The sequence below is a fragment of the Dasypus novemcinctus genome, chromosome 11 (assembly GCF_030445035.2).
Source record: "Dasypus novemcinctus isolate mDasNov1 chromosome 11, mDasNov1.1.hap2, whole genome shotgun sequence".
Classification (NCBI taxonomy): Eukaryota; Metazoa; Chordata; class Mammalia; order Cingulata; family Dasypodidae; genus Dasypus; species Dasypus novemcinctus.
In genome coordinates this window covers 123,007,364-123,029,610 of record NC_080683.1, presented here as the reverse complement: position 1 = coordinate 123,029,610, position 22,247 = coordinate 123,007,364, and the positions used below count along the sequence as shown (strand labels likewise).

The 22,247-nt window shown below is 51.3% G+C and overlaps 1 protein-coding gene across 5 annotated transcripts in view; it reads right to left on the bottom strand.

Annotated features, from left to right (window-relative positions):
* PHACTR2 (phosphatase and actin regulator 2) overlaps positions 1-22,247 on the bottom strand; it is a 189,025-nt gene that overhangs the window by 101,642 nt on the left and 65,136 nt on the right. For 3 of the 5 annotated variants that reach the window (XM_058307582.2, XM_058307583.2, XM_071218695.1), the window contains exon 1: positions 14,599-14,744. The exons of the other annotated variants lie outside the window; for them this stretch is intronic. In XM_058307582.2, the coding sequence (XP_058163565.1) occupies positions 14,599-14,644 (46 nt within the window). In that variant the 5' untranslated portion in view covers positions 14,645-14,744. Of the gene's footprint in view, positions 1-14,598; positions 14,745-22,247 lie in introns of those variants that run through there. 5 annotated transcript variants of the gene reach the window in all.

Sequence of the window (22,247 nt, the reverse complement as noted above, 5' to 3'; positions counted from 1 at the left end):
TACCCCAATCCCACGCGGGTGCCTCAACAGCTGGAAGGATCTGAATAAGGATTTCTGAACCCGAGAGGCGGGTGTGCACATCTGGCGCAGCTCCTGGCTAAAGCTTCCTGAGGAATTCACCCGGCCCCGGAGCGGCCGCCGCCCGGTATTTGGCAAACGCGCACAGTGCAGAAGACGCAGGCGTCTCGCTACCACAAGTCAGCTGCGAACTGCCAAGCCCGCTCCGCACCGCAGGAACGCCCTCGTCCTGGCATTTTCACTCCGACACGGCTCGGGCCCCATCTTTCTCCAGCACCCCTGCAGCTCCCTTTCTTCCCAGCAGCTCTTTGTGGAGAGAGACGTCGCCGTGCTCAGGCTCGAACAGTCTCCGACGTGGGGGCGGCGGCGCACCTGCCGTGGCCCCCGGGAAGGGCACCTGCCGTGGCTCCAGGTAGGGGCTTCCACCCGGGATCTCCCTGGAGCGGCTGAGGCCGTCGGGCTCTCGGGGGAGGACACGGATGAGCACTTCCGGCGTCCACGCGCTCAGCTGGGTGCTCCCACAAGACAGGTGCGTGGATCCTGCACCCCTGGGCAGCAATGGGAGGTCCCACGTAACGCGTCCTGATTTCACCCACGTACTATCACATGCTCCACTTCCCTCCCTGACGCTCTGCCCAGCACTGTCAGCGCTGCCTAAAGCCCCCTTCAGGGTGTCCTTTCACCCAACTTACACCCACCGCTCCTGAGGGGGCGCAAGGGAAGAAGCCTCTGCCCCCACTAGGGCACCTTCAGGAATTAGAGCACCCGGCGTGCAGGGGGCTCCACGCAGGCCGGCAGCCTGCGCCTGAAATAGACTGTTCTCAAAAACAGACGGTTCTCAATTATTTGCAAAGTCTCGGGATTGACTGCATTCTTTTCTTGTTTTCTTTAAAAAACAGGCAGGTAGGGAAGTGGACTTGGCCCAGTGGTTAGGGCGCCCGCCTACCACATGGGAGGTCCACGGTTCAAACCCCGGGCCTCCCTGACCCGTGTGGAGCTGGCCCATGCACAGTGCTGATGCGCGCAAGGAGTGCCCTGCCACGCAGGAGTGTCCCTGTGTAGGGAAGCTCCATGCGCAAGAAGTGCGCCCATAAGGAGAGCCGCCCAGCGCGAAAGAAAGTGCAGCCTGCCCAGGAATGGCGCTGCACACACGGAGAGCTGACACAACAAGAGGGCGCAACAAAAAGAGACACAGATTCCCATGCCACTGACAAGAATCCAAGCGGACACAGAAGAACACACAGCAAAATAGACACAGAGAGCCAGGGGGGAAGGGGAGAGAAATAAATAAAAAATAAATCTTAAAAAAACACAAACGGGTAGGTAGTTTCCTTCCAGGCTGCAGGACCGTTGGTACGCACACACGTGCACACCCCCACCTCGGCGCCGGGGGTGGCCAGGGCCCCCCAGGACACGGCAGGGCACAGCATGCTCATCCTCCGCCCGACACTCACCGCCCTGGCCCGCTGTCCACAGCACGTCATCCCAAAAGCCTGCAGCTGCAGAAGGATGTAGGAAAACACGAAGTTCCTTCAAGTTAAGAAAGTGCCAACAGCGCCCTGGGAGCCCCCCGTGGGGCTGAGAGCTGACGGGGAGGAGCGCGCCCTGGCTTCGCGCCGCAGCCGCGCCGTCCATGGCAGGCAAGGGAGGCCCACTGAGGCAGAGTGGAGTCCAGCCCTCCCTGGGCAGGCAAATGGGCGAACACCTTGCTTTTCTAGTTCCAAAGAGGAACACAGGAATAGTGTTTTTAAACAAGTGAGGGCCTCCTTTGGGAGGCTTGGAACTTGCTGCCTCCTTTTAGAAGTGTCTTGTACAAAAATCCTTCCTGGAGTTGTCGTTCCTCCATCTGCTCTCCTCCCGAGCCTCTAGGTAATTAGCCCAGGCACCCTCAGAGGCCACCCACAGGGGCCCCTGAAAAGGCAAGGAGCTGAAACCGGCCATTCTTACACAGCACCTGCCGTGCTGCTGATAACCTCTGACGTCCAAGCGTGACTATATTTGGTTTCAATCCAGCTATTGTAGGAAATGAATTCCTTTGCAGCTTACAATTCTAATGAAATGCACATTAGATCAGAACGTTTTCTCACAATCAGATTCTGCCAAAACTGTAGTTTCCAATGGCAAAACTTGCTTGGGAACAGTAAAAACGAAAGACAAATTCATCAACACATGGTAATGTAACACCTTGTAACTTCCAGCTCAAGTTAAGCTACTCCTTGTCAGAGAAGAGACAGAGTCATTAGAAAACACACTAAGCACTCTCAAAAAATCCTGCAATCTATCATTTATTTTTCAGAGGTTTGGCTCATCTTAAGCATCTCCTGGAATGCTCGTTGAAAATATTGATTCTGAGACCCCTCTCCTAAAGATTCTGATACTGCTGGTCTAGAATGTCAAGTTCAGAAGCATTTTTAGCAAGTATAGTAGGAGATTCTCAGAATCAGGCAAGTTTGTGAAGCATTAACTTTAACTTATAAAAACCCCAGGATGCCATCCAAACAACCGCAAAAGGACAATGTCCTTAAAAGTGAAAAGGAAAACACAAAGATTCAGGAAAACTATAATTATTCTATACGGATCTTAGATGTGAATCTTTTTAAAAAAAAAAATTGGCACGTGATCAGTACACTAAGCATATTTTTTAATTGTCTGCTTACCTGTAAAACTTCTAAACATTTACAATAAAATGCTTTTTAGACCATAGCACAGCAGGTCAGAGTTGAATCCTTCTGTAACAATCATTCTAGAAAGTCTTTTTAAATTTAATTAAAAACTACTTGCCAAAAAGAAAAAATGAGCCCTCTCCATAAGGAGAAAATGTTAATCCTGATTAGGTAGACGAGAGGCGGTGACTTGGTATTGCTCTTGACAACCCAGCCAAGCCACCCGTCATACGAGGCCAGAAGAGAAGCGCTTTCGTACACAAGATCGCAAAAAACTACATCGAGCTCTTCTCGAGACGCCCCCTGTGCTCTGCCAAAATGAGGAGTGAGCCTATTAAAAAAAAGTGAGATCCAGCAATCTGGAGACGCAGCCCGAGAGCCAAGGCAGGGGTGGGCGGGGGGGGGGCGCGGGAGCTCCAGTACGCGCTGCGCCGGGGAGAAGACTGGATAAAGGTCTTACAGAGGAACGTGAAAGGAGAGCCCAAGTGTCTGGGAGAAAGGGCTGGGATTATTACGTAGGACACGGCAAAGAAACAAAAACACATGTAGGAGAAAAGCCAGCAGCAAGAAAGCTGGCAGGAAAGAAAATGTGGCGGAGACGTGCCGCCACGCACAGCTGACAGGAGCTTTTACAGGTACAGTGACGACAGCGGGTCAGAAGGACCGCGTAGAAACGCTGGGAACTCGGGGGCAGTAAAAAGAGCTGCACCTTCCCCCACCACGCGCGGCAGACACGGCACGCGGAAAGGTCAGCCTGCAGCAGTCGAAGCACGCTCCATAGAGGCGTCAGGGCCCAGGGGCAGCTCAGACAACCCCCGTCCTGGGACACGGCCTGGCTCCCGGGAGGTTCCCTCCAACCTGCCCGTTCGCCACCTGGCCAGGCGCCCGTCCACCATCCCACAAGGAGTTGCCGAGGCAGACACGCACCTGGGAACACGCGATGCGTGGTGACGGGGACACAGTGCCCCTCGGCCCACGGAGCTTACGTCCCTGTGAAGGGAGACGACAAATGGACAGACAAGGCCACCTGGGCGACGAGTGCAAAGGTGGGGTGGAAAAGAGGCACGGGGCCTGGGCTGGATGGGTGTCGGGGAAGGTCTCTAGAGAGGAAACACGGGGGTGGAAGCGAGGTGCCGGCTCGGCAGGGGAGGGGGCGCCTCACCAACAGGAGGGCAGCGCAGGGCCCCGAGGTGGCGCTGCTCCCGGCGCGTCTGATGAGGGAGACGCCGGTGCAGCTGCCGCGCAGGAGATGAAGTCAGGCAGGGGCTGAGAGCCTGGCCTGGGAGGTGGGTTTTTTTTCCAAGGGCACTGGGGAGACGCAGGAGGGTTCTCAGGAAGGCCTTGATGGCATTTGCGTTGCGTTTTAGAAATGGTGCAGCTGATGCATGGAAACGGATTGCAGGGGGGGCGAACGGAAGCAGTGAAGTCAGCTAGTCTACTGCTGCTGTCCAGGCGGTGACAGAGAAGTGGGCGTGATACCTCTGGGAAGGAAAGTGGATGTGGCCGAGGGCCCAGCATGGAGAAGAAAGCCCAGGGCGCTCCTGAATGTCTGTCTGCAGCAATCCTGAGAGCTGCCAGCTCCACTGCACGAGACATGCAAGGTGGGGCGAGAGCAGGTGTGGCAGCCAAACGAGCGGACCTACCCAAGCCTGGTGGCCAGGACAGGGCAGAGGTGTAGCCACAGGTGGATGTCACCCTGCCCACCTCCACACCCCTGGGGGGCCCCCATCTGCCCCTCCATCACAGCAGGGGAGGCACGGCTCGGCGCCCGGGAGGAGAGCCCTGGGGCTTCCTGGCCTGAGCCTTCCAGCATGTTCCTGCAGGGGCCTGAAGCTCAGGCATCTGGGGCACTGCCCACTCCCCACCTCTCTGTCCTGGGTGCCTCCAGCCTCAGCGCTTCGGGGCCCCCGAAGTGGGTGGAACCAAGGTGCCACTCGATGTCCCCGAAGCCACCTGGCTGGCTTAGGAATCGAGCCCCAGGAACACACCAACACGTTCTGAAGCAAAATCCCTCGAGCCTGTCCCTGTCCACCAACATGTTCTTTGCGCTGAGGCCTGCAAGGATGTACTTCCAGAGGCTTTACCTGGACGAAAGGCCAGGCCCCTGCAAGGGACAGCGAGAGGGGGGCTGGCGTGTAAGTGCATGGCGGGCTTAGCCCAGACCTCTCGAATGTGACACAACCGCCCCGTTCACCTCGGGGTTGCTATCGCCGCTTTGTTTTTTGTTCCTCTGCTTCAGATGATGGAGCCGAGAGTTTATTTTCTTAAGACTATTCCTGCCTTAACATCACTTTCCCATCAGTTCAGTCCTCGCTAAGGAGTCCTTTCTCCTAAGAAGAGAGACCAGCAGTTACCCTGTCACAGCTGCGTTTCTGACGTCCCGAAGGCCAGGAAACATGTTGAGATTTTTCATCTGTTCAGATTAAAGAGGCTTAACGTCAGCGCAACCCCCCAGGTTTTCTTGCTTTCCTCACTGCATTCAGCAAGCCAAAGGTGTGGTCTGATCTCACTGGCTGTTACTTTCCCAGACTGTGAGGTTCAGTCAACTTAGGCTAAAAATACTCGAGCTCTTCCTCACCGGCCAGACCTGGTGAGCCTGGGAGGGGAGGAGAAATCCAAAGTTCTGCCCATACGCTTTCTCTCCAAGCGAATGAGTTACACTATTGTCAGACAGACAAAGGAGAAGGAAATTAACATGAAGAGAAGTACCTATATTTTCGTCTTTATCACTGAAAGCACAAAGAAAAACAAAAACTGGTTGAAACACTGGCGTTGCACTTAAAGCACAGGATCGGCCGCTGCAGGGAAATGCAGGTGGGTCAGTGGCCTTGCTTCAGGAGGACCCACAGGTGCGCAGGTGGAGAGCCTGGCTCCCGTCCTGCCCAAAACAGGGAAAACCTGCCACGCCGCGCCCTCAGCCACACGTTCTGCCCACCTCCCTTTTTTTTTCTTTAGGAGGCACTGGGGATTGAACCCAGGACCTCATACAAGTAAAGCAGGCACTTAACCACTGAGCTACACTGCCTCCCCTGCCCACCTCCCTTTTTTAACACAAAACACAAAATTTGTCTACACAGATTTTTCTCTAGGACACCTTTTTAAAAATACTGCTTTGAAACTTATCTTTTCCCATTTCAATATTATTAAAATAACTTTCAAAAATATATTTCTACATCATTTTAAATTGCTTACTTTATTCTATTATATGACTACATCTCAATGCAACAAATCCCATACTATCTGGCTAATATGTTGCTTCCAGTTTTTAGCTTTGAGAAACTACTCCAATGAGGAATTAATGATTTCCTTTACAATATCCTTCTAGAAGTGGAACTGCTGGATCAGGGTATGTGCATATTTTAAAAGTACCACTTCTAGAAGGATATTGCGAAGGAAATCCCCAGCTGCTCTCTTGCTACTTTGAAGCAATTTAAACCACCATAAGACAGCTGCCTCTGGGGAAGCCTACTTTTAGCCTTTCCTAAATCCATAGGTGACCAAGGGCATCCTCCCCCCCCCCCCCATTTAATTGCTTAGAACTTATTTCCTATGTCAACTGGTCTCTGACATTTGTTTTGGTTAAGTAATGTAGGCATATTACCTAACTCTTGGGCTTTGGTTTCCTCATTTGTAAAATGGGGATATTAATAGTAATGACCCCATGTGAATTTGGGGAGGATTAAAAAAGTTCAAGTAGAGTGCTTCACTGAACTCTGACCCCTGACCTCTGGCAGGTTCCCACTCTAAGCCATGTGCTATTTTGAAAAATGTTCATATTCTTTGCCATTTTTCTACGCGGGTATGTACCTTTTCTTACTGATTCCTCTTTCCTCTTGATTTTCAAAAGGTCTTACTGTATGTGACGGCTGAATTACGTCCCCCTTCATCTGCATCCACGCCCCGTGGGTGTGACCCCTCCTTAACTAAAAGGACATCTTCCAGAGGCCACACCCACAGGGACGCAGCCAACTCAGTGGGGGGCCCTCGCCAGACAGTGGGGGCCTCGAAAACCCGAAGCCGCAGGCGGGGAAAGCGGGAGAGCCACGGCGGCCCAGGGGGTGCAGGCCCAGGGGGCGGTCCAGGGGTGCAGGCCCAGGGGGCGGTCCAGGGGTACAGGCCCAGGGGTGCAGGCCCAGGGGTGCAGGCCCAGGGGGCAGTCCAGGGCTGCAGGCCCAGGGGTGCGGGCCGAGGGGTGCAGGCCCAGGGGGCGGTCCGGGGGTGCAGGCCCAGGGGTGCAGGCCCGGGGGTGCAGGCCCGGGAGACAGCACTGCCCTACGACTCCTCGATCTCCAGCTTCTCTTGGCCTCCAAACCATGAGCCAATGGTGTCCTGTTGTTTCAGCCAAAACCCACCATGTGGCGTCTGTCACAGCAACCAGGCGGGTCAGGACACGACCTCAAGACACTCGTCAGGCTGCCCTGTCCTCGGCAACTGGTTCCTTCGGCTTTATGGTTTCCCTTTGCATTTTGCCCGTGGCAGGCTTTTGGCCATGTTGAAACGCGAAAGCTTTATATCGTCAAACCTATCCATTTGCAGTTGGAATAAATCCCACAGATGAAATATTCAAGTATGTGAAAAAGAGCAGAAGAAAGCATGCTCGTTAACAGTCCTTGTCTGTAAGGAAAGGACTGATAAGTCTGGCTCCATAACCATTTAAAGTTTTTATATGACAAAAATACTATAAACGAATTTAAGGGGCAGGAAAAACATGAAAAAATATTTGCTCTAGACAACAGACATAAGGCCAATACACTTAACACGAAAGCCCTTGTAAATTCGAAAAGAAAACGCAAAAACAAGAAGGGTTAAAAACAGGCCATTCAGAGGAAAAAAGAAATATAAATGCCCTACCTCAATCATAACCAACATGAGATACCATCTTTTCACACAGAGATTTACAATGATTTTAGATGTTGAGTTATGCACGGCATGGTGGCAGTGTGCAGTTGTTCAGGTCATTCACTGCACGGCACCTGGGGAGGGAGCAGGGGCTGAATTACTCCAGCGCTCCACGCCTCCTGCCTCACCCCACACGGTCGCCTGGCCCTGGACCTCACTTCTGTTTCTCACACGGGAATGACGTTGGCACGCTGTGCTGGAGAGACACCTGAGATGGGAATCCTCCCATGGGGCGAGATAAATGGATACAGCCTCTTTGGTGAGTGATTTGGCAAAGTCTACCAAAATAAAATACCCAGATCTTTTGACCCGGGAATTCCGCTGCTAGGATTTACTGGTACACGTAGTGCAAGATGTTTCAATGAAGATGTTTGTTTCCGTACTGCTCATAATGGCACACATGCAAACCAGAAATAGTGTGGAGCAGCCATTACAGTATTCTTTTAAAAGAAAGAAGGACATACCCCTACTATACTGCTAAGTGTTCATTTATAGGATTAAGAAATCAATGTGGAAAAAATTTCATAGTACATGAAATATTGAAACCGTGGAGTGGGGTATACCACGTCTTCTTTTGTGTTTTGATGAAAACACACATGTGAATGGAAACTGTCTGGAATGAAAAAAAAATTGTGTACACTGGGTTAAAATTGGGGAGTGGGGCTGGGGTCTGGGTGGGAGTAAAACTCACTTTTATCCCAAATTATCTTGTAAGAGTTGATTTTGACCACATGCATGCCATTGTCTTTAAGGAAACCAAACTATCCAATTTTGCCTTTATGATTTCTTCCTATGCCAGATTACAAAATAATGTGGATTGAACCTTAATCTTAATCCACGTTCCCGTAGGTGTGAGCCCATCTGTAACAGGACCCCCTGGGGAGGCCATCAGTTAAGGAGGGACTCACTTGTGAACAGGATCTTCTAAGACCCTATTTAGGTGTCGGGATGGCCCTGAGTCTGTATGGCTGGAATCTTTTATGAGCAAAAGAAATTCAGACAGAATCAGAGAAAGTCTCAGAAGAAGCCAGAGGACAGCGGAAAATGGAAGGGCAGAAGCAAGAGGGAGAGTTGGCCACGCGGTGGGAGGAGAAGAAGAGGGACAGTTGGCCATGTGGTGGGAGGAGAAGCAAGAGGGATAGCTGGCCACATGGTAGGAGGAGAAGAGGGACAGCTGGCCATGTGGTAGGAGGAGAAGCAAGAGGGACAGCTGGCCACGTGGTGGGAGGAGGAGCAAAAGGGAGAGTTGGCCACATGGTGGGAGGCGGAGCTGCAGATCAAGGAACCCAAGGATTGAAAGCAGCCAGCAGCAGAAGGCTACAGGCTTTGAGGAGAAAGCACTGCTTTGCTGACTTTGAATGTGCACTTCTAGCCCAGAAACCAAACATAAATTGGTGATATCTGGCGTGGTATCTGTTAGGGCAGCCCTAGCGGGCCAGGACACAAGGACGTGGACGAGCATTCTGGGCAGGATAAAGACAGGGTCCTGACCAAAATCTGGAAACCCAGAAAGGTGGCAGGAGATGCCATCACAGTCAGATGAGATCCTGCACCCTCCATTTATGTGTCTCCTGAAAATGGGGACGGCGGCCCGTCTGTCCTTTCAACCCCAGGGGCAAAGCCCACCAGCTGGTCTGTGGCACACAGGGTGGGGGCAGGCCTGGGGCTGAGGAGCACTGGAGAAATAGGTAAGATGCAAGCACCTCCCTGCAGGCAAAGAGCCAGAGTAAGGTGCAGCTCCACAATGGAGAATAAAACAATGTTATCTCTCAATCTCTACTCATTGGCTAGAAGTGATTCCTTCATTTGCTCAAAAAGCATTTGCTGTATCCCATCCACAAGACCCTGCGCTTAGCGAAGGAAACGCTGGAAGTGCCAATGCTCCCGGAGCACAAAGCAAGTGGGCCGGGACCTGTGCTCACTGCCGAGGGCACAGGGAATGCAGCGATTTCTCAACCAAACCAAACCTGGCCACATACAAAAAGCCTCAGACACCATGGCCACGTGGGCTTGATCCCAGGAATGCAAGCCTGGTTTAACAGTCAAAAATCAACTGATGACAAACACTTTAGAAGAACAGAGGACAAAAGTAATACGGTCATCTCAATAGAGTCAGAAAAAGCATTTGACAAAATCTAATAATACTCTTTCACAACACAAATACACACTAGGAAAAGAAGGGCACTTCTTCCACCTGACAAAAGGCACTTAGGAGCCAACCACAGCCAGCATCATACTGAACACTGCAAGATGGGAGGCTCTCCCCCAGCATCGGGAGCCAGGCAAGAAGGTCCACTCTTGCCACTTTTATTCCACGTTGTGCTGGAGGTTCTATCCAGGGCCAGCAGGAAGGAAAAGAAATAGCAGACAAGTACAAGCATTTGCAGATGGGCTGGGCCAGCGGGGAGAGGCTGAAGATGCAGGAGGCAGGCAGAGGCAGGTGCCTGCCCCAGGTGAGCTGGAGGGGCTCCAGGCAGGGAGGGGTGTGTTTGGGGATCGGTCCCTGAAGAGTGAGGCGGACCTTTCCGGAGGCCAGGGCTGAACGTCTAGACATGGAGCAGGTGCTCCTAGCCTCATTCCTCTCACAGGGCTCACCTCCAGGGAGCCACGCCAAGGCCAGGGCCCTGCAGGTGCCTGCCCAGGGGAGCACGGGACCCAGAGCACCGCCCCGGCCGCTCTCCCTCGGCTTTGCCTTGCGCCCCGCCCAGGCCAGCTCCCCGGAGCACCACCCCTAAGGCGGCTTGCGGGGAGCACCCCAAGGGGCGTACCCCTGCAGCACTCTGGGCTCTCCAAGAAGAAGGGTGCCCTTTTTTGGGAGGGGTGGGGGGCGGGTCCAGGAGCCAGGACCTTGAACTGGGTAGGGGCAGGCGCTCCCCTCACAGGGGGCCTCTGGTCGGTTTTGTAAAGGCCATCTAGGCTGAAGGGAAGGTGGCCACTTCCACGCGGTTGACAATGACGGTTCATTTGCAGAAACCGTGGGGAGGAAACCCTGGTTATTCATTCAGGCTTTGAAGCCATACAACTGCAGATTTCTCCCTGTAGCTGACTCTATCCTGAGCCAGCTCCAACTGTCCCCACATTAAGCTCAGATTTAAAAAGAAAAGCGGATCGGAAGGGTTTTAGGATACAAAATCAGTATATAAAAGTTAATTTCTAAATTTTTATATACTAGGAATGGACATTCTGAAAATGAAATTAGAACACAATTTCATTTACAATAGCATCAAAACGAAGAAAACACTTTGGGGTAAACTTATCAAAGAAAGAACAGGTATGCTGAAAACTGCAAAACACTGTTAAAGGAAATTAAAGATCTAAATAAATGGAAACATTCATGAAATGGAAGATGTGAAGATGGCAATGCTCCCCAAACTGATCTACAGATTCAATAAAGTCCCAGTCAACATCCCAGCTGGAAGCTAATCCTAAATTCATATGGAAATGCTAGGAAACCAGAAGAGTCAAAACAATCCTGAAAAAAAAAAGAGGACTCAGACTTCCTGACTTCAAAACTTACTACAAAACCAGAATAATCTAGAGAGTGTGCCACTGGCTTAAACACAGACATACAGATGAATAGAACAGAACTGAGAGTCCAGAAACAAACCCTCATGTCTACGGTCAACTCATTATCACAGAGTGCAAAGACAAGCCAACGAGAAGTCACTGCAATGGACAGTGCTGGAACAATGGGATATCCACATGCAAAAGAATCAAGTTAGACACTTCCTTCACACCATACCCAAATAGCACCACAGCGCTAAAGAGCTAAAACTACAGCACTCTTAGAAGAAAACAAGGGGAAAGTGTTCACGGCCTTGGACTAGGCAGCAGCTTCCTAAGCAGAACACCGAAAGCACCACATAAAAGAAAAAATAGATTAACCATACATCATCAAAATTAAGAACTTTTAAGCCTTAAAAACCATACTATCAAGAAAGTTAAAAAGCCAACTCATAAAGTGGAAGACGATTTTCACAAATCATAAACCTGATAAGGGACTTGTATCCATTATATAAAGAACTCATAGCTCAACACTAAAAAGTCCAATAATCCAGTTAATAATGGGGAAAGCATTTAATTAGACATTTCTTTATAAATAAATAAATATTTACACGCATACTAATAGCCAATGAATACATGAATAGATACTCAACATCATTCGACTTTAGGCAAATGCAAATCAAAACCACGGTGAGATGCCGCTCGACACCGTTTGGGATGGCGAGCCTGGAAGAGAGTAGCGGGGGTTTGTAAGAAGGTGAGGCTGGAGCGCTGGCATGTGCTGGGGGCATGTAAAATGGTACAGCTGCTTTGGAAAACAAATCAGGCACTTTCTCAAAATATTAAACACAGAGTTACCACATGACCCAGCAGTTCTACTCCTAGACACATAACCAAGAGAATTGAAAACATATGTGCATGCAAAATCTTGTACACAAATAAATGCTAATAGCAGCATTATTCATAGCAGTCAAAAAGTGGAAACAACCCAAATCCCCATCAACTGATGGGCAAATTAAACGCAGTGTATCCATAGCCTGGAGTGGTTTCTGGCCACCAGGACTGATGCGTGCTACAACGCCGACCAGCCCTGAAAACACACAAGACGAGACCAGTGACAAAAGACCATGTTGTCTGGCTCCATTTCGATGAGCTGTCCAGAAAAGGGAAACCGAAAAAGCAGAGAGTAGACTCGTGGCTGCCGAGGGCTGGAGAAAGGGCACAGAGAGGCTGCGCACTGACTACTCGTGGGTACAGGGTAACGTGGGGAGGGGACAAAAATGTTCTATAATTAGACCGCGGCAATGGTAGCACAATCCTTTAGATGCACTAAAAAAGTGAACTGCACACTTCAGGTGGGTGGGTTTTACGGTACATGAATTTTATCAATAAAGCCATGTTTAAAAAAAAAAAACAATGGATGCTGTGGTTTGCTGGGCTGCTGTGACAAACCCCCGAGCTGGGGAGCTTAAACAACAGCAATTTACTGTCTCAGTTTTGGAGGCCAGAGGCCCAAAACCAAAGTGTCAGCAGGCCATGCGCTCTCCGAGCCCGGGGTTCTGGTGGTGGCCCCCCACAATCCTCGGCGTCCTGCGCTGACCAACGCGTCCACCCCCCTTGCACCCAGGGTCTCCACCTGCCCCCTCCTCCGGTTTCTGCCTCCAAATGTCCCCTGCCTACAGACCTCCGTCATGATGAGTTAAGGGCACGCTGGCTCGGTTTGACCATCCTTTCCCCAAAGATCCTGAGTACCGATGAGCGCACACCCACGGACGGGCGTGGGCCTTGAACATGCTCCCTCATGCGGCTGTGGTCCGGTCCCCAGCAGTGGGTCTAACGCCCGTTGTCAGAAATAACTTCCCGTGGTCCTCCTAGAACCCAGAGAAACGGAGGCGAAGATGCAAGGTCACGAGAGCCTGGAGTTCATCGAGTCCAGAGAGCGAATGTGGACTTTGTCAGAGTCAGGCGTGGGCCCTTCTGGAGCCTGCGGCCAGGATTCCTCAGGCCCAGCCCCCCAGCAGGTGTTTAACCCTATCCCTGCCAGCAGCTGCTCCCCACTCAGCCCCGGCCGTGGGAGAGCAAACCCCAAAGGGCCCCTCGCACGGGCGGGCCAGCGGCTGACCCGGAGCGAGCAGAACCTTCCAGCCCCGGCTCGGACCTGCGGAGCCAGGGAGGAACGCAACTTGTGGCTCCCACGAGTCGGTTTTGTTTTGGGATTTTACAGTGTTCTGGCACAAGTTTGGGGAGATTGAAAGAACCCAAGCCGGTACGGGAGGAACATCCGCACTCCTGCAATCCCACAGCGTCACCCACAGCCACGCTCACCCCAAAACACAACCAAGGACCTGCCATTTCAGGGCAGCGCCTCCGTGGGCGGATGCCTCGGGGATATTCCTTCACGTTTGACCTATTCTCTAACAGTAACTGTCACAAGCTTTGATCTTTTGTGGCCAAAGGACTAAACCCCGGAGCACACTTTCTGATACCAGTCAAGTGGGAGTACTGGTTTAATCCTATTGGTCAGCGGTGCAGATATTTAAAAATACAACTTTTCGATGCATTTTGAAATGGAAGGAAATAAGTCACACTGCTTCAAAGCAAAGGAAACCAAGGCTTCGTTTGCACAAGGTAGTTTAGTCAACAGTAAGGCTAATCAACAGCCTCCCCCCAACCCCAGGAAGCCCCCCGAGGTCCCAGGGGCTGACCCCGTGTGCGCCCTGGGGTGGTCAGGCTTTTGGGGTCCGGTCCGTCTCCTTGGAGAGGACCCTGTCCCTCTCTATGTGAAGGTCAGTCCCGCGCACCTGAGGACGTTGGAGGATGGCGCTCCGCCATCTGCACCCACCCACGTGGGGAGAGATGAGGGGTCACCCTCGTGACACCCGGGGCAGATGAAAAGCCACCGAGACGCCTGTCACTTCCTGCCGTGGTTGACGCACTTTACCAAGAGGACCGGCTCCCGCAAGGAAGGACGCAAATGGCGCCGGGAGGATTTCAGGAAGGACGGGGATGGGAGAAGAACCCACGGCGCCTTCCGAGCTTGCTTTCTCGCGGGGCAACCCCAAGACGAGCGGCCCCGAAAGCCGCTGACCCCCGCGCCGCCGGGAAAGGCCGGGCGCGCCTTCCTGCCCCCCCACCCCCGCGTCAATGGAAAAAAGAAACTTTGAAAAGCGGCCGCCGCGGCGCCCCAGGGACCCGCCCGCCGCCACTCGCGCCCTCCCGCCCCCGCGGCGTCCCGGCCCGTGTCCACGGCGGGCCACGCGGCTCGTGGGCCGGGCGCGGGGCCGCCCGGGGAGGCCCGGCCCGCGCAGCCGCCAGGACGCGCCCGGGAAGCGGCCGGCGCCGCGGGGGCCGGGCCCGGGGACGCTCTTCCCGCAGCGCCCCGCGCCCCGAAGCGCCCACGCGGGCCCGTACGGCCCCCGCCGGCCCCGCAGCCCCGGGCGCGCCCCTGCGGGAGCCCGAGCCTCGGCCCGGCGCGCCCAGGGCGCACGGCGGGGACGCCCCGCGCGGGACTCACCGCTGCCCGGCCCCGGGGCCCGCGCCGACCCCGAGCTCTGGCCCATGGCGAGGGGCGCGGGGCCCCGGGCGGCGCTCACGCGGCGCTCCGCGCTCTCCGCTGGCCGGCCCGCGTCCAGGCCGCCTCCCCGGCGCCCATCCCGGCCGCGCCTGCTCCGCGCGGGTCTCCTGCCCCGCCGGCCACGGCCGCGCGCGGACCCTGCCCAGCGGATGCCTGTCATTCCTCTATGCAGATTAGCCGGGGTCAGGGGTCACGGGGGTGGGGAGGGTAGGGAGGGGTGGGAGAAGGAGGAGAGGGGAGAGGGGGGAAGGAGGGGAGGGGGAGAGGGGGGAGAGGGGGCAGGGGGGAAGGAGGGGAGGGGGAGAGGGAGGGGGAGGGGGAGGAGGGGGCGGCCTGGGCTGGACCAGCACCGCCCCAGGGTGGTGGAGAGTTCAGAACACCCGCCCCGCTTCAATTTAAAGGGTTCAATGTCAACTATCCTTTTGGGCTAGAAGAAAAGGAATAAATGTACTTCGTTCTGGCATTTCCTTTAAGGAAATTTGTTTCTTAAAAGTGGTTCCTTCCTGGTCTACTGTCTGCAGCACTGCAGCCCTGGGAGATGTCTGTGTGGATATTTTTTCTCATTTTAAAAATTATCTTCCTTTTAACAACTATAATTTTAAAATACACGCGCATGCCAGGAGTGGGCGCCTTAGACTAGAAGCCACGTGGACTGACGGCGCTCTGTGGGAGACCACAGTTACCCACTTTGCTCGCTGCCGCCTCACCCAGAGTCCCAAAGAGGAGGGTGCTTGAAACACATCAAACAACAACTGTGGTAATTTATTTTAGAAGCTAACATACCCAGAAAGGTGAATTAAATCCTCTTAGAATATCTATTTAACTCTTCATCTTCTAAATATGAATCCAAATCAGTACTCAAGGATTTACAATTGATACTTAGCATGGTGAGAACTGTAGGTGCCCTATAGACACACACCCACAGTTACACAGCCATGTGTGCACACACACATCCATGTACATACACAAGCCCACACCCACAGATACAGAACCATGTATGCACACACATCCGTGAATTCCTACACAAACCCACACACCCAGATACACATCCATCTATGTAAATGCACACCATATATACACACCCATGTATATACCACACAAATATATACACACACATATACATTCATATATTCACTACACATCCACATACATATACACACGCATTCACACACACATATATACACACACCCACATACATGCACATACATATATCCATATACACACATGTACACATCCATATATGGATGGTGGGGTCATAAATTTGTTCACTTTGTGAAAATTCATTGAGCTGTATATTGTGATTTGTGTGCTTTTCTGAATGTATATTTCATTAACTTAAAATACAAGCGCAGCGTCTATTTAGGTCACCATCAGAGCTCTGACATTCACCTGTTATCCTAGACACTCCAACCATTTAACATTTAAGTTTTTTATTTTAATACCTTACACATAATCACGTTTTCTAAGGTTTCTACTATTAAGATCATGGGGAATCTTGTTTTCTTTTTGAAATGTGCACGCATGTTAGTTTCACCAAAGGTAAGAAAGTTGCCCTATTTTTCCACCAAATAGCCACCCTGTGTTGTGGGAAGCTTCTTTCCCTAAAACAGGTTATCAATTTTCTACTTCCCTTAGTCTAATTCACTCTTAAGAAACCCTGACTTAAAAGTAAAAACTGAGGATTCAGCCAAAACGAATTTTAATTCGGCAAATGAAATTCATCCTAACTAAATTTCTTTATAAATCACAAAAATGTTCTGTTTTGGGAACTCATGGCACCTGGGAAGTTCAGCAGTGAAAGTAAACAGTTTTAATGGCCCTTCCATTTCTTCCTGTTTTCAGTTGCCTTAAACAAGAACAACAAGAACAGGTTACATGTTGGCTCCAGACAAGTGTTGGAGGGAGCGGCCTTTCCCTCTTCCTCCCCGTTCTAGAGCCAAACTGACAATGGGGCATTCTTTAGAGGAAGTGTGCAGAAATATGTCAATGTGACAGTGTTTAAAACTTGATGAAAGTTCAGCTCGGAGGCCCATTGTCTTTGCTATGGTTACTTCTTTTCCTTGAGAAACAACAGTGTTTCCTTTTATCTCTTCCATAGATTCGCACGTCACATGTCCAGGGGTACTGTCTGCTTTGGTTTTTCCGGGTTTGCCTAATCTCTGTCTCTTTGCCTTCTTCCAGGCCTTCCAGGACGTCCTAGCCTCACCTGGGATTCTTAGAACAAATGCCCTGGGCAGGTGGCACACTTTTCTGGGAAACTTCTCCAGTTGCCTTGCGTTACCCTGGGAGGACATCAGCCCAAGCTGTAGGAAGTGTGTGCTGGGGTTTTTCCAGGGCCTCTGAAGGGATGTGGCACCCAAGGCACCTTTTTGATCACTGCTCAAAATCTCTACCAACAAACACCGAAAAAGTCTAGAGATATCCCTAAATTCCATTTCTAGGTCATAACATAAAGGTTAGAATTCAGCATCTCACAAGGGTATTTTAAGATAATTCCTTCCCAAATTGTCTTCCTCTTGCTTTATTCAAGGTCATCTGATATTTTCCAGCCAACTCACACGTTTATTAAGAGTTCTGGGTGTTGATCCCCTGGGTTTACAGTCTTACTCTGGAAATGCTTAATGTCTAAAAATTATTGACACTTCTCTGCATCCTACCTCTTTCAAGGGAATTTATAAAAAGGCTAAATATTGAGAGTCCCAACCTGTAACTCTGAGGAAGCCATAGACTCATAATTCTTCGAGTTGACCCCCTTCTTTGGCCTGTACCTCTAAGCCCACCCTTGTCTGGTGATACCCTGTCCTGTACCTCTAAGCCCACCCTTGCCCGGTGATACCCTGGCAACTTCCTAACAATGACGAAGGCTGGGTACTAGGGCCCATCAGCGGTGTTTGCCCATTTCCAACACAGAAATATGCCCACCGCAGCTGCGTCCAGCTACCAAGTGGCTCCCAAATCGGATGTCCACTGGCTTGCAAAATTCCTGCAAATTTAACGATTGGTCCAGAGCCCATCCGAGCTGCTTTCGGCACACCATTACTTTTAACTTTTATGATACACTGTCATCGAATCATACCACTCCTGGAATTTGAGGAATAGCTTATATTAAACCTTTCTAAAAATATAGATGTGATGGTATCTACTGATTTTTCCACTCATCTGTCTAAATATTTTCCAAGTCCTGCAAGAACATCTGTGACTTATTCATTGACTTCCAGAAAGAAACCAAACCAAGTGGCTTCGTTAGACAGAGCGGCGCGCGGTGGGGAGCAGAGGCGCCTAAGCCCCCACCCCCGCGTCCCGGGCTCACCGGCTGCTCTGCGGCAGGAGTGACCGCGCTCCCCCAGGCAGGGCGCGCCGAGTTAGACTTGCTCTCTACCAGGCGGGAGTCCCCGCATCGGTCAGACAGGAGGGGAGAGGAATCTGGACTATTCGTGGAACGGCCCTTTCCTTGGGTCAAAGGCCAAATGGCAGACCTACAGTTTGGTGGCTCGAGAAGACAGCTGTCAGCCGTGAAGTCCCGGCTCCCAGACCTGCCCCTGCCAGCCTTAGAGCAGCCGAGAAGGCTCTGGCCACGGGGGAATCGAAAGGCCACCGTCCTTGGAACACGACCCCGAGCGCGCTGACCCTGGTCCCTGCCCTGCCCCCAGCTCAGCCTGGTCCGCTTGGAGACGCCGGCGGTTGGGGGTTGAGGGGTGGGGGGCCACGGTGGGAGAGAAAAGTCAGGAGAAGCCCGGCAGACGGTGGCAGTGGCCCCGGAAGCCACGCGGCCGGTTGTGGTCATTGGTGAGTAGATGAAGCAGATCTCAGTGGTACCCTAATTTCCCCACTAGGCCATGAAGATCCGGGGATTAAGGACATTTCCCCGGGGGACAGGCATTGTAGCCCCGGAAAACGTTTCCTAGCGCGATGGGAATGAATGCAAGCTTCACAACTTTCCAAAGAGGATCTGTAGAAATGTTCTCAGCTTATTTCTCCATGCAATGGACCGAAGAAACCATAGGAATTCACTGATCAACTGAAAGCATTATTTCAGCCAGTTTTTTTTTTCCACCTACCATTATAGAATTATGGGAATGCAGAAAACTGCCTTCCCTTGGTGGAGGTACTAGAGGGCAACTTCAAAGGTTAGAAGGTTGTGTTAACACAAGAGGTTCTAATAGAAAGAAAACATAACTCAAACGAAAAGCCATTATGCACTTGTTTTTAAAGTATTCTGGTAGGCTTTTGCTTGTGAATATCTGTCAAGATTTTTTTTTTTAACTTTGTATTACTCCCAAAATGTAGTTCTATTTTGGCACTTGGGAGGTACAGCACGCTTGGAAAACTATACCAAAAAAAAAAAAACAAAAACAAAAAACAAACTTTTACTGGGTTTTATAATTTCAGTTAAAATTCTGTATGTGTGGCTAGTGTTCTAAAAAAATTTTATTCTATAGCAATTCAACTTAATGCTTGCTAAAATCCATCTTTTATTTTGATGATTCTGAGATATTAGTTTCAATACGATAATATAAACAGAAAAAGAAGAATTTTTTTTTTAAAGAAAAGAATGACAACTTTGGATATTCTAGAAATGTTAAGCATCAGGGGAAGAAAAAAACGCATTCCACAGGAATTAGACAGAACAGGAAACAAACCTGTAAGGCAGCCTTTTCTTTCTTATTGTTCTGATATTTTTATATCGTTTGCTTCCTCCCTTTTCCTTCTTCTGCTTGCTCTAGCTGAAAGGTTTAACAAAATGCCGAGCCTCTGCCTCGCCCTGAGCTCAGCAGGGGTGCGTTGTGCCCCGCGTGTGCTTACTGAGAGACCGAGCTGCGCAGTTGGAAGAGTTACTTTGGAAAACAAAGCCCTCCAGAGGCAGTGCTGGAATTTCCTTTTCCAAAAATTCCACCTGTCCCTGGAGAAAAAGTGTCTGTAATCTGCTGCGCTTTATTTCATAAGCAAAACAAATTCTTCATCCCAGTATTGAAAAGTCTCATAACTGCTATAGAATTAATATTTTAACTTACTGACCAAAATCTATAGACAACAGTCCTTTAGGACATCTTCAGTAAGTAATGTCCAATTTAGGCAAAATCTTGGCTTAAAATAAGGTCTACATCATGTTCTTATTGACCCTCACATCCCTGGAACCTAAAAGAACATCTGGCCCATACAGAGACGGTGCTCGGTAAATATGTGACAAATGAAAGAGTGGACATCTACGTTATTCCCTACCAGCCAGGAAGCTTTGTTTGACTTGGGGAAGAGTAAGAGAATATCAAGTCTGTCGGGACGGTAAATTCTCGTTTATCTTCCTCTCCCTTAAATACTCAGCTGGTCAGTCACCAGCGCCTCCTGTCCATGGGACGGGAGGGACACGGGGGGCAGAAGCGGCTCACTGGGTTTCCCAGGACACACGGTGGAGAGGGTGTGGGGGCTTCCCGGGCAAGGGCCCCAACGACGGGGACCATAGCAGAGGCTTGCTCCTGCAGGTGCGGGGGCCACGGTGGCTGGGAAGGGGAGGCGCTGAATGGCATTCACAGCCAAATCCGTGCCTTTCCCACCCAGAGGCTGTAATTCACCCCGAAGATGCCCCAAGCCCCTGAGGTCCTGTCTTAAATCAAAGGAAGACGAAATGCCCGTGTGCGCTGTCAGTGGCAGCTTGGTGAGGAACAATTTACCAGACCCCCAAATCTGCCCACGTTACGGTCAACGACTCAGCGAGTTGGTAAATACGTCCAGCAGCGCAGCCACCGCCACCGGCACGCGTGACGCTCCATCTCCTGAGCCACCTCGGCCGGGCGGGGCTGCCCGTTGTCGGGAAACGCCGGCCCGGGCGTCGCTGGGCTGGTGTTCTGCAGCGGGATTAGCACCCACCGCCGGCTGACTTGGAGTAAAGGAGATGGCCCCCCACAAGGCGGGCGGGCCTTGTCCAATCAGCTGAAAGTGCCGTGCTGTCCAGGAGTTCTGCCTCCGCATTTCCGCATCAGCTCCTCTCTGGAGGCCCCAACCTGTGGGTTTGCTGCCCCCCAACCGCGGGCGCCAGTTCCTTGAAGTGAATCTCTCTGTGTTGAGTTACATCCTGGGTTTTGCTTCTCTGGACACTGGGAGAAGCCTGAAGAGGACTGGCGTCTGCCTCTTCGGTTAAACCCCATCCCACTCCTGCCATCAGGCTACCCCTGGCCTGTGCCAGTCCCTGTAGAATTTTCCTAGAATTCTCGTCTGGAATTCCATATAAATGGAATACGCTACACACAGTCTTTTGTGTCTGGCTGCTCTCACTGCATGGTTTTTGTTTTTTGCTTTTTTTTTGTTTGTTTCTTTGAGATACTGGGACCAGGAATTGAACCCGGGACCTCATATGTGGGAAGCCGGCGCTCAGCCACTGAGCCACATCAGCTCCCCTGAGTTGGTGCCTTTGCCTGTTTGCTTGCTGCTTGTTTTTTTTTTTTTTTAGGAGGTATCAGGAACCGAACCCAGGACCTCCCATGTGGGAAGCAGGTGCTCAACTGTTCGAGCCACATCCGCTCCCCTCACTGAACGGTTTTGAGATCCATCCATGGTGCTATGTGAGTTTGTACTTTGTTCCTTTTTTGTGACTGAGTAGAATGCCATTTATAGATGGGCTGTGTTGCACTGAATTCTACCCTCTGAGAATTCTTGGTTCTATGTTATATCGGATACGCGGTGGTTCTGCATGCCTAAGAATCCATTCATCTGTTCACTCCCTCAACAGATATTTGTTATGCATCTCCCTTGGGCTAGGTACTTGGGCTACAGAATTACACAAAAAAATCAAAATACCTGCACTGAAAGAGCTCACCATCTAATGAAAGGACAGAAAATAAAACATGAACAGACTAAGTCAGCAAATCGCACTGCCAGGTAGACGATGACAACCCTAGGAAACGAGCAGGGCAGGCAGGAGAGCTGGGCCTGGCTCGAGGGGGCTGGAGGTGGGGGCAGCCAGGGAGCTACGTGGCCAGGGGGAGAAGGATGTTTCCAGGCCCGATGCTGATTTCCTCTTACCCCCGCTGTGCTGTGAGCAGTCCTTCCCTTCGACTCTGGGGAAATCGAGAGGAGGCTCTGCATCTTTGGATGGAAAACATAATTGGGATATCAGTGAAGACAAATCAAGATGAAAACCAGAGCTTCTGGGTGTTTCTAAGAACCAAGGCATCACTTCTAAGGTGGTGAATTTAAAATTTATTATTATTATTTTTTTTATTTACTTCTCTCCCTTTCCCCCACCCCCCCAATTATCTGCTCTCTGTGTCCATTCGCTGTGTGTTCTTCTGTGTCTGCTTGTATTCTTGTCAGCGGCACCCGGAATCTGTGTCTTATTTGGTTGCATCATCCTGCTGCGTCAGCTCTCCGTGTGTGCAGCACCACTCCTGGGCAGGCTGCGCGTTTTTGGTGCTGGGCAGCTCTCTTTATGGGGCGCACTCCTTGCGCGTGGGGCTCCCCTACGCATCAGCACTGCGTGTGGCCGGCTCATCACACGGGTCAGGAGGCCCTGGGTTTGAATCCTTGACCTCCCATGTGGTAGGTGGACGCTCTACCAGTTGAGCCAAGTCTACTTCCCTATCATTATTATTTCTGCA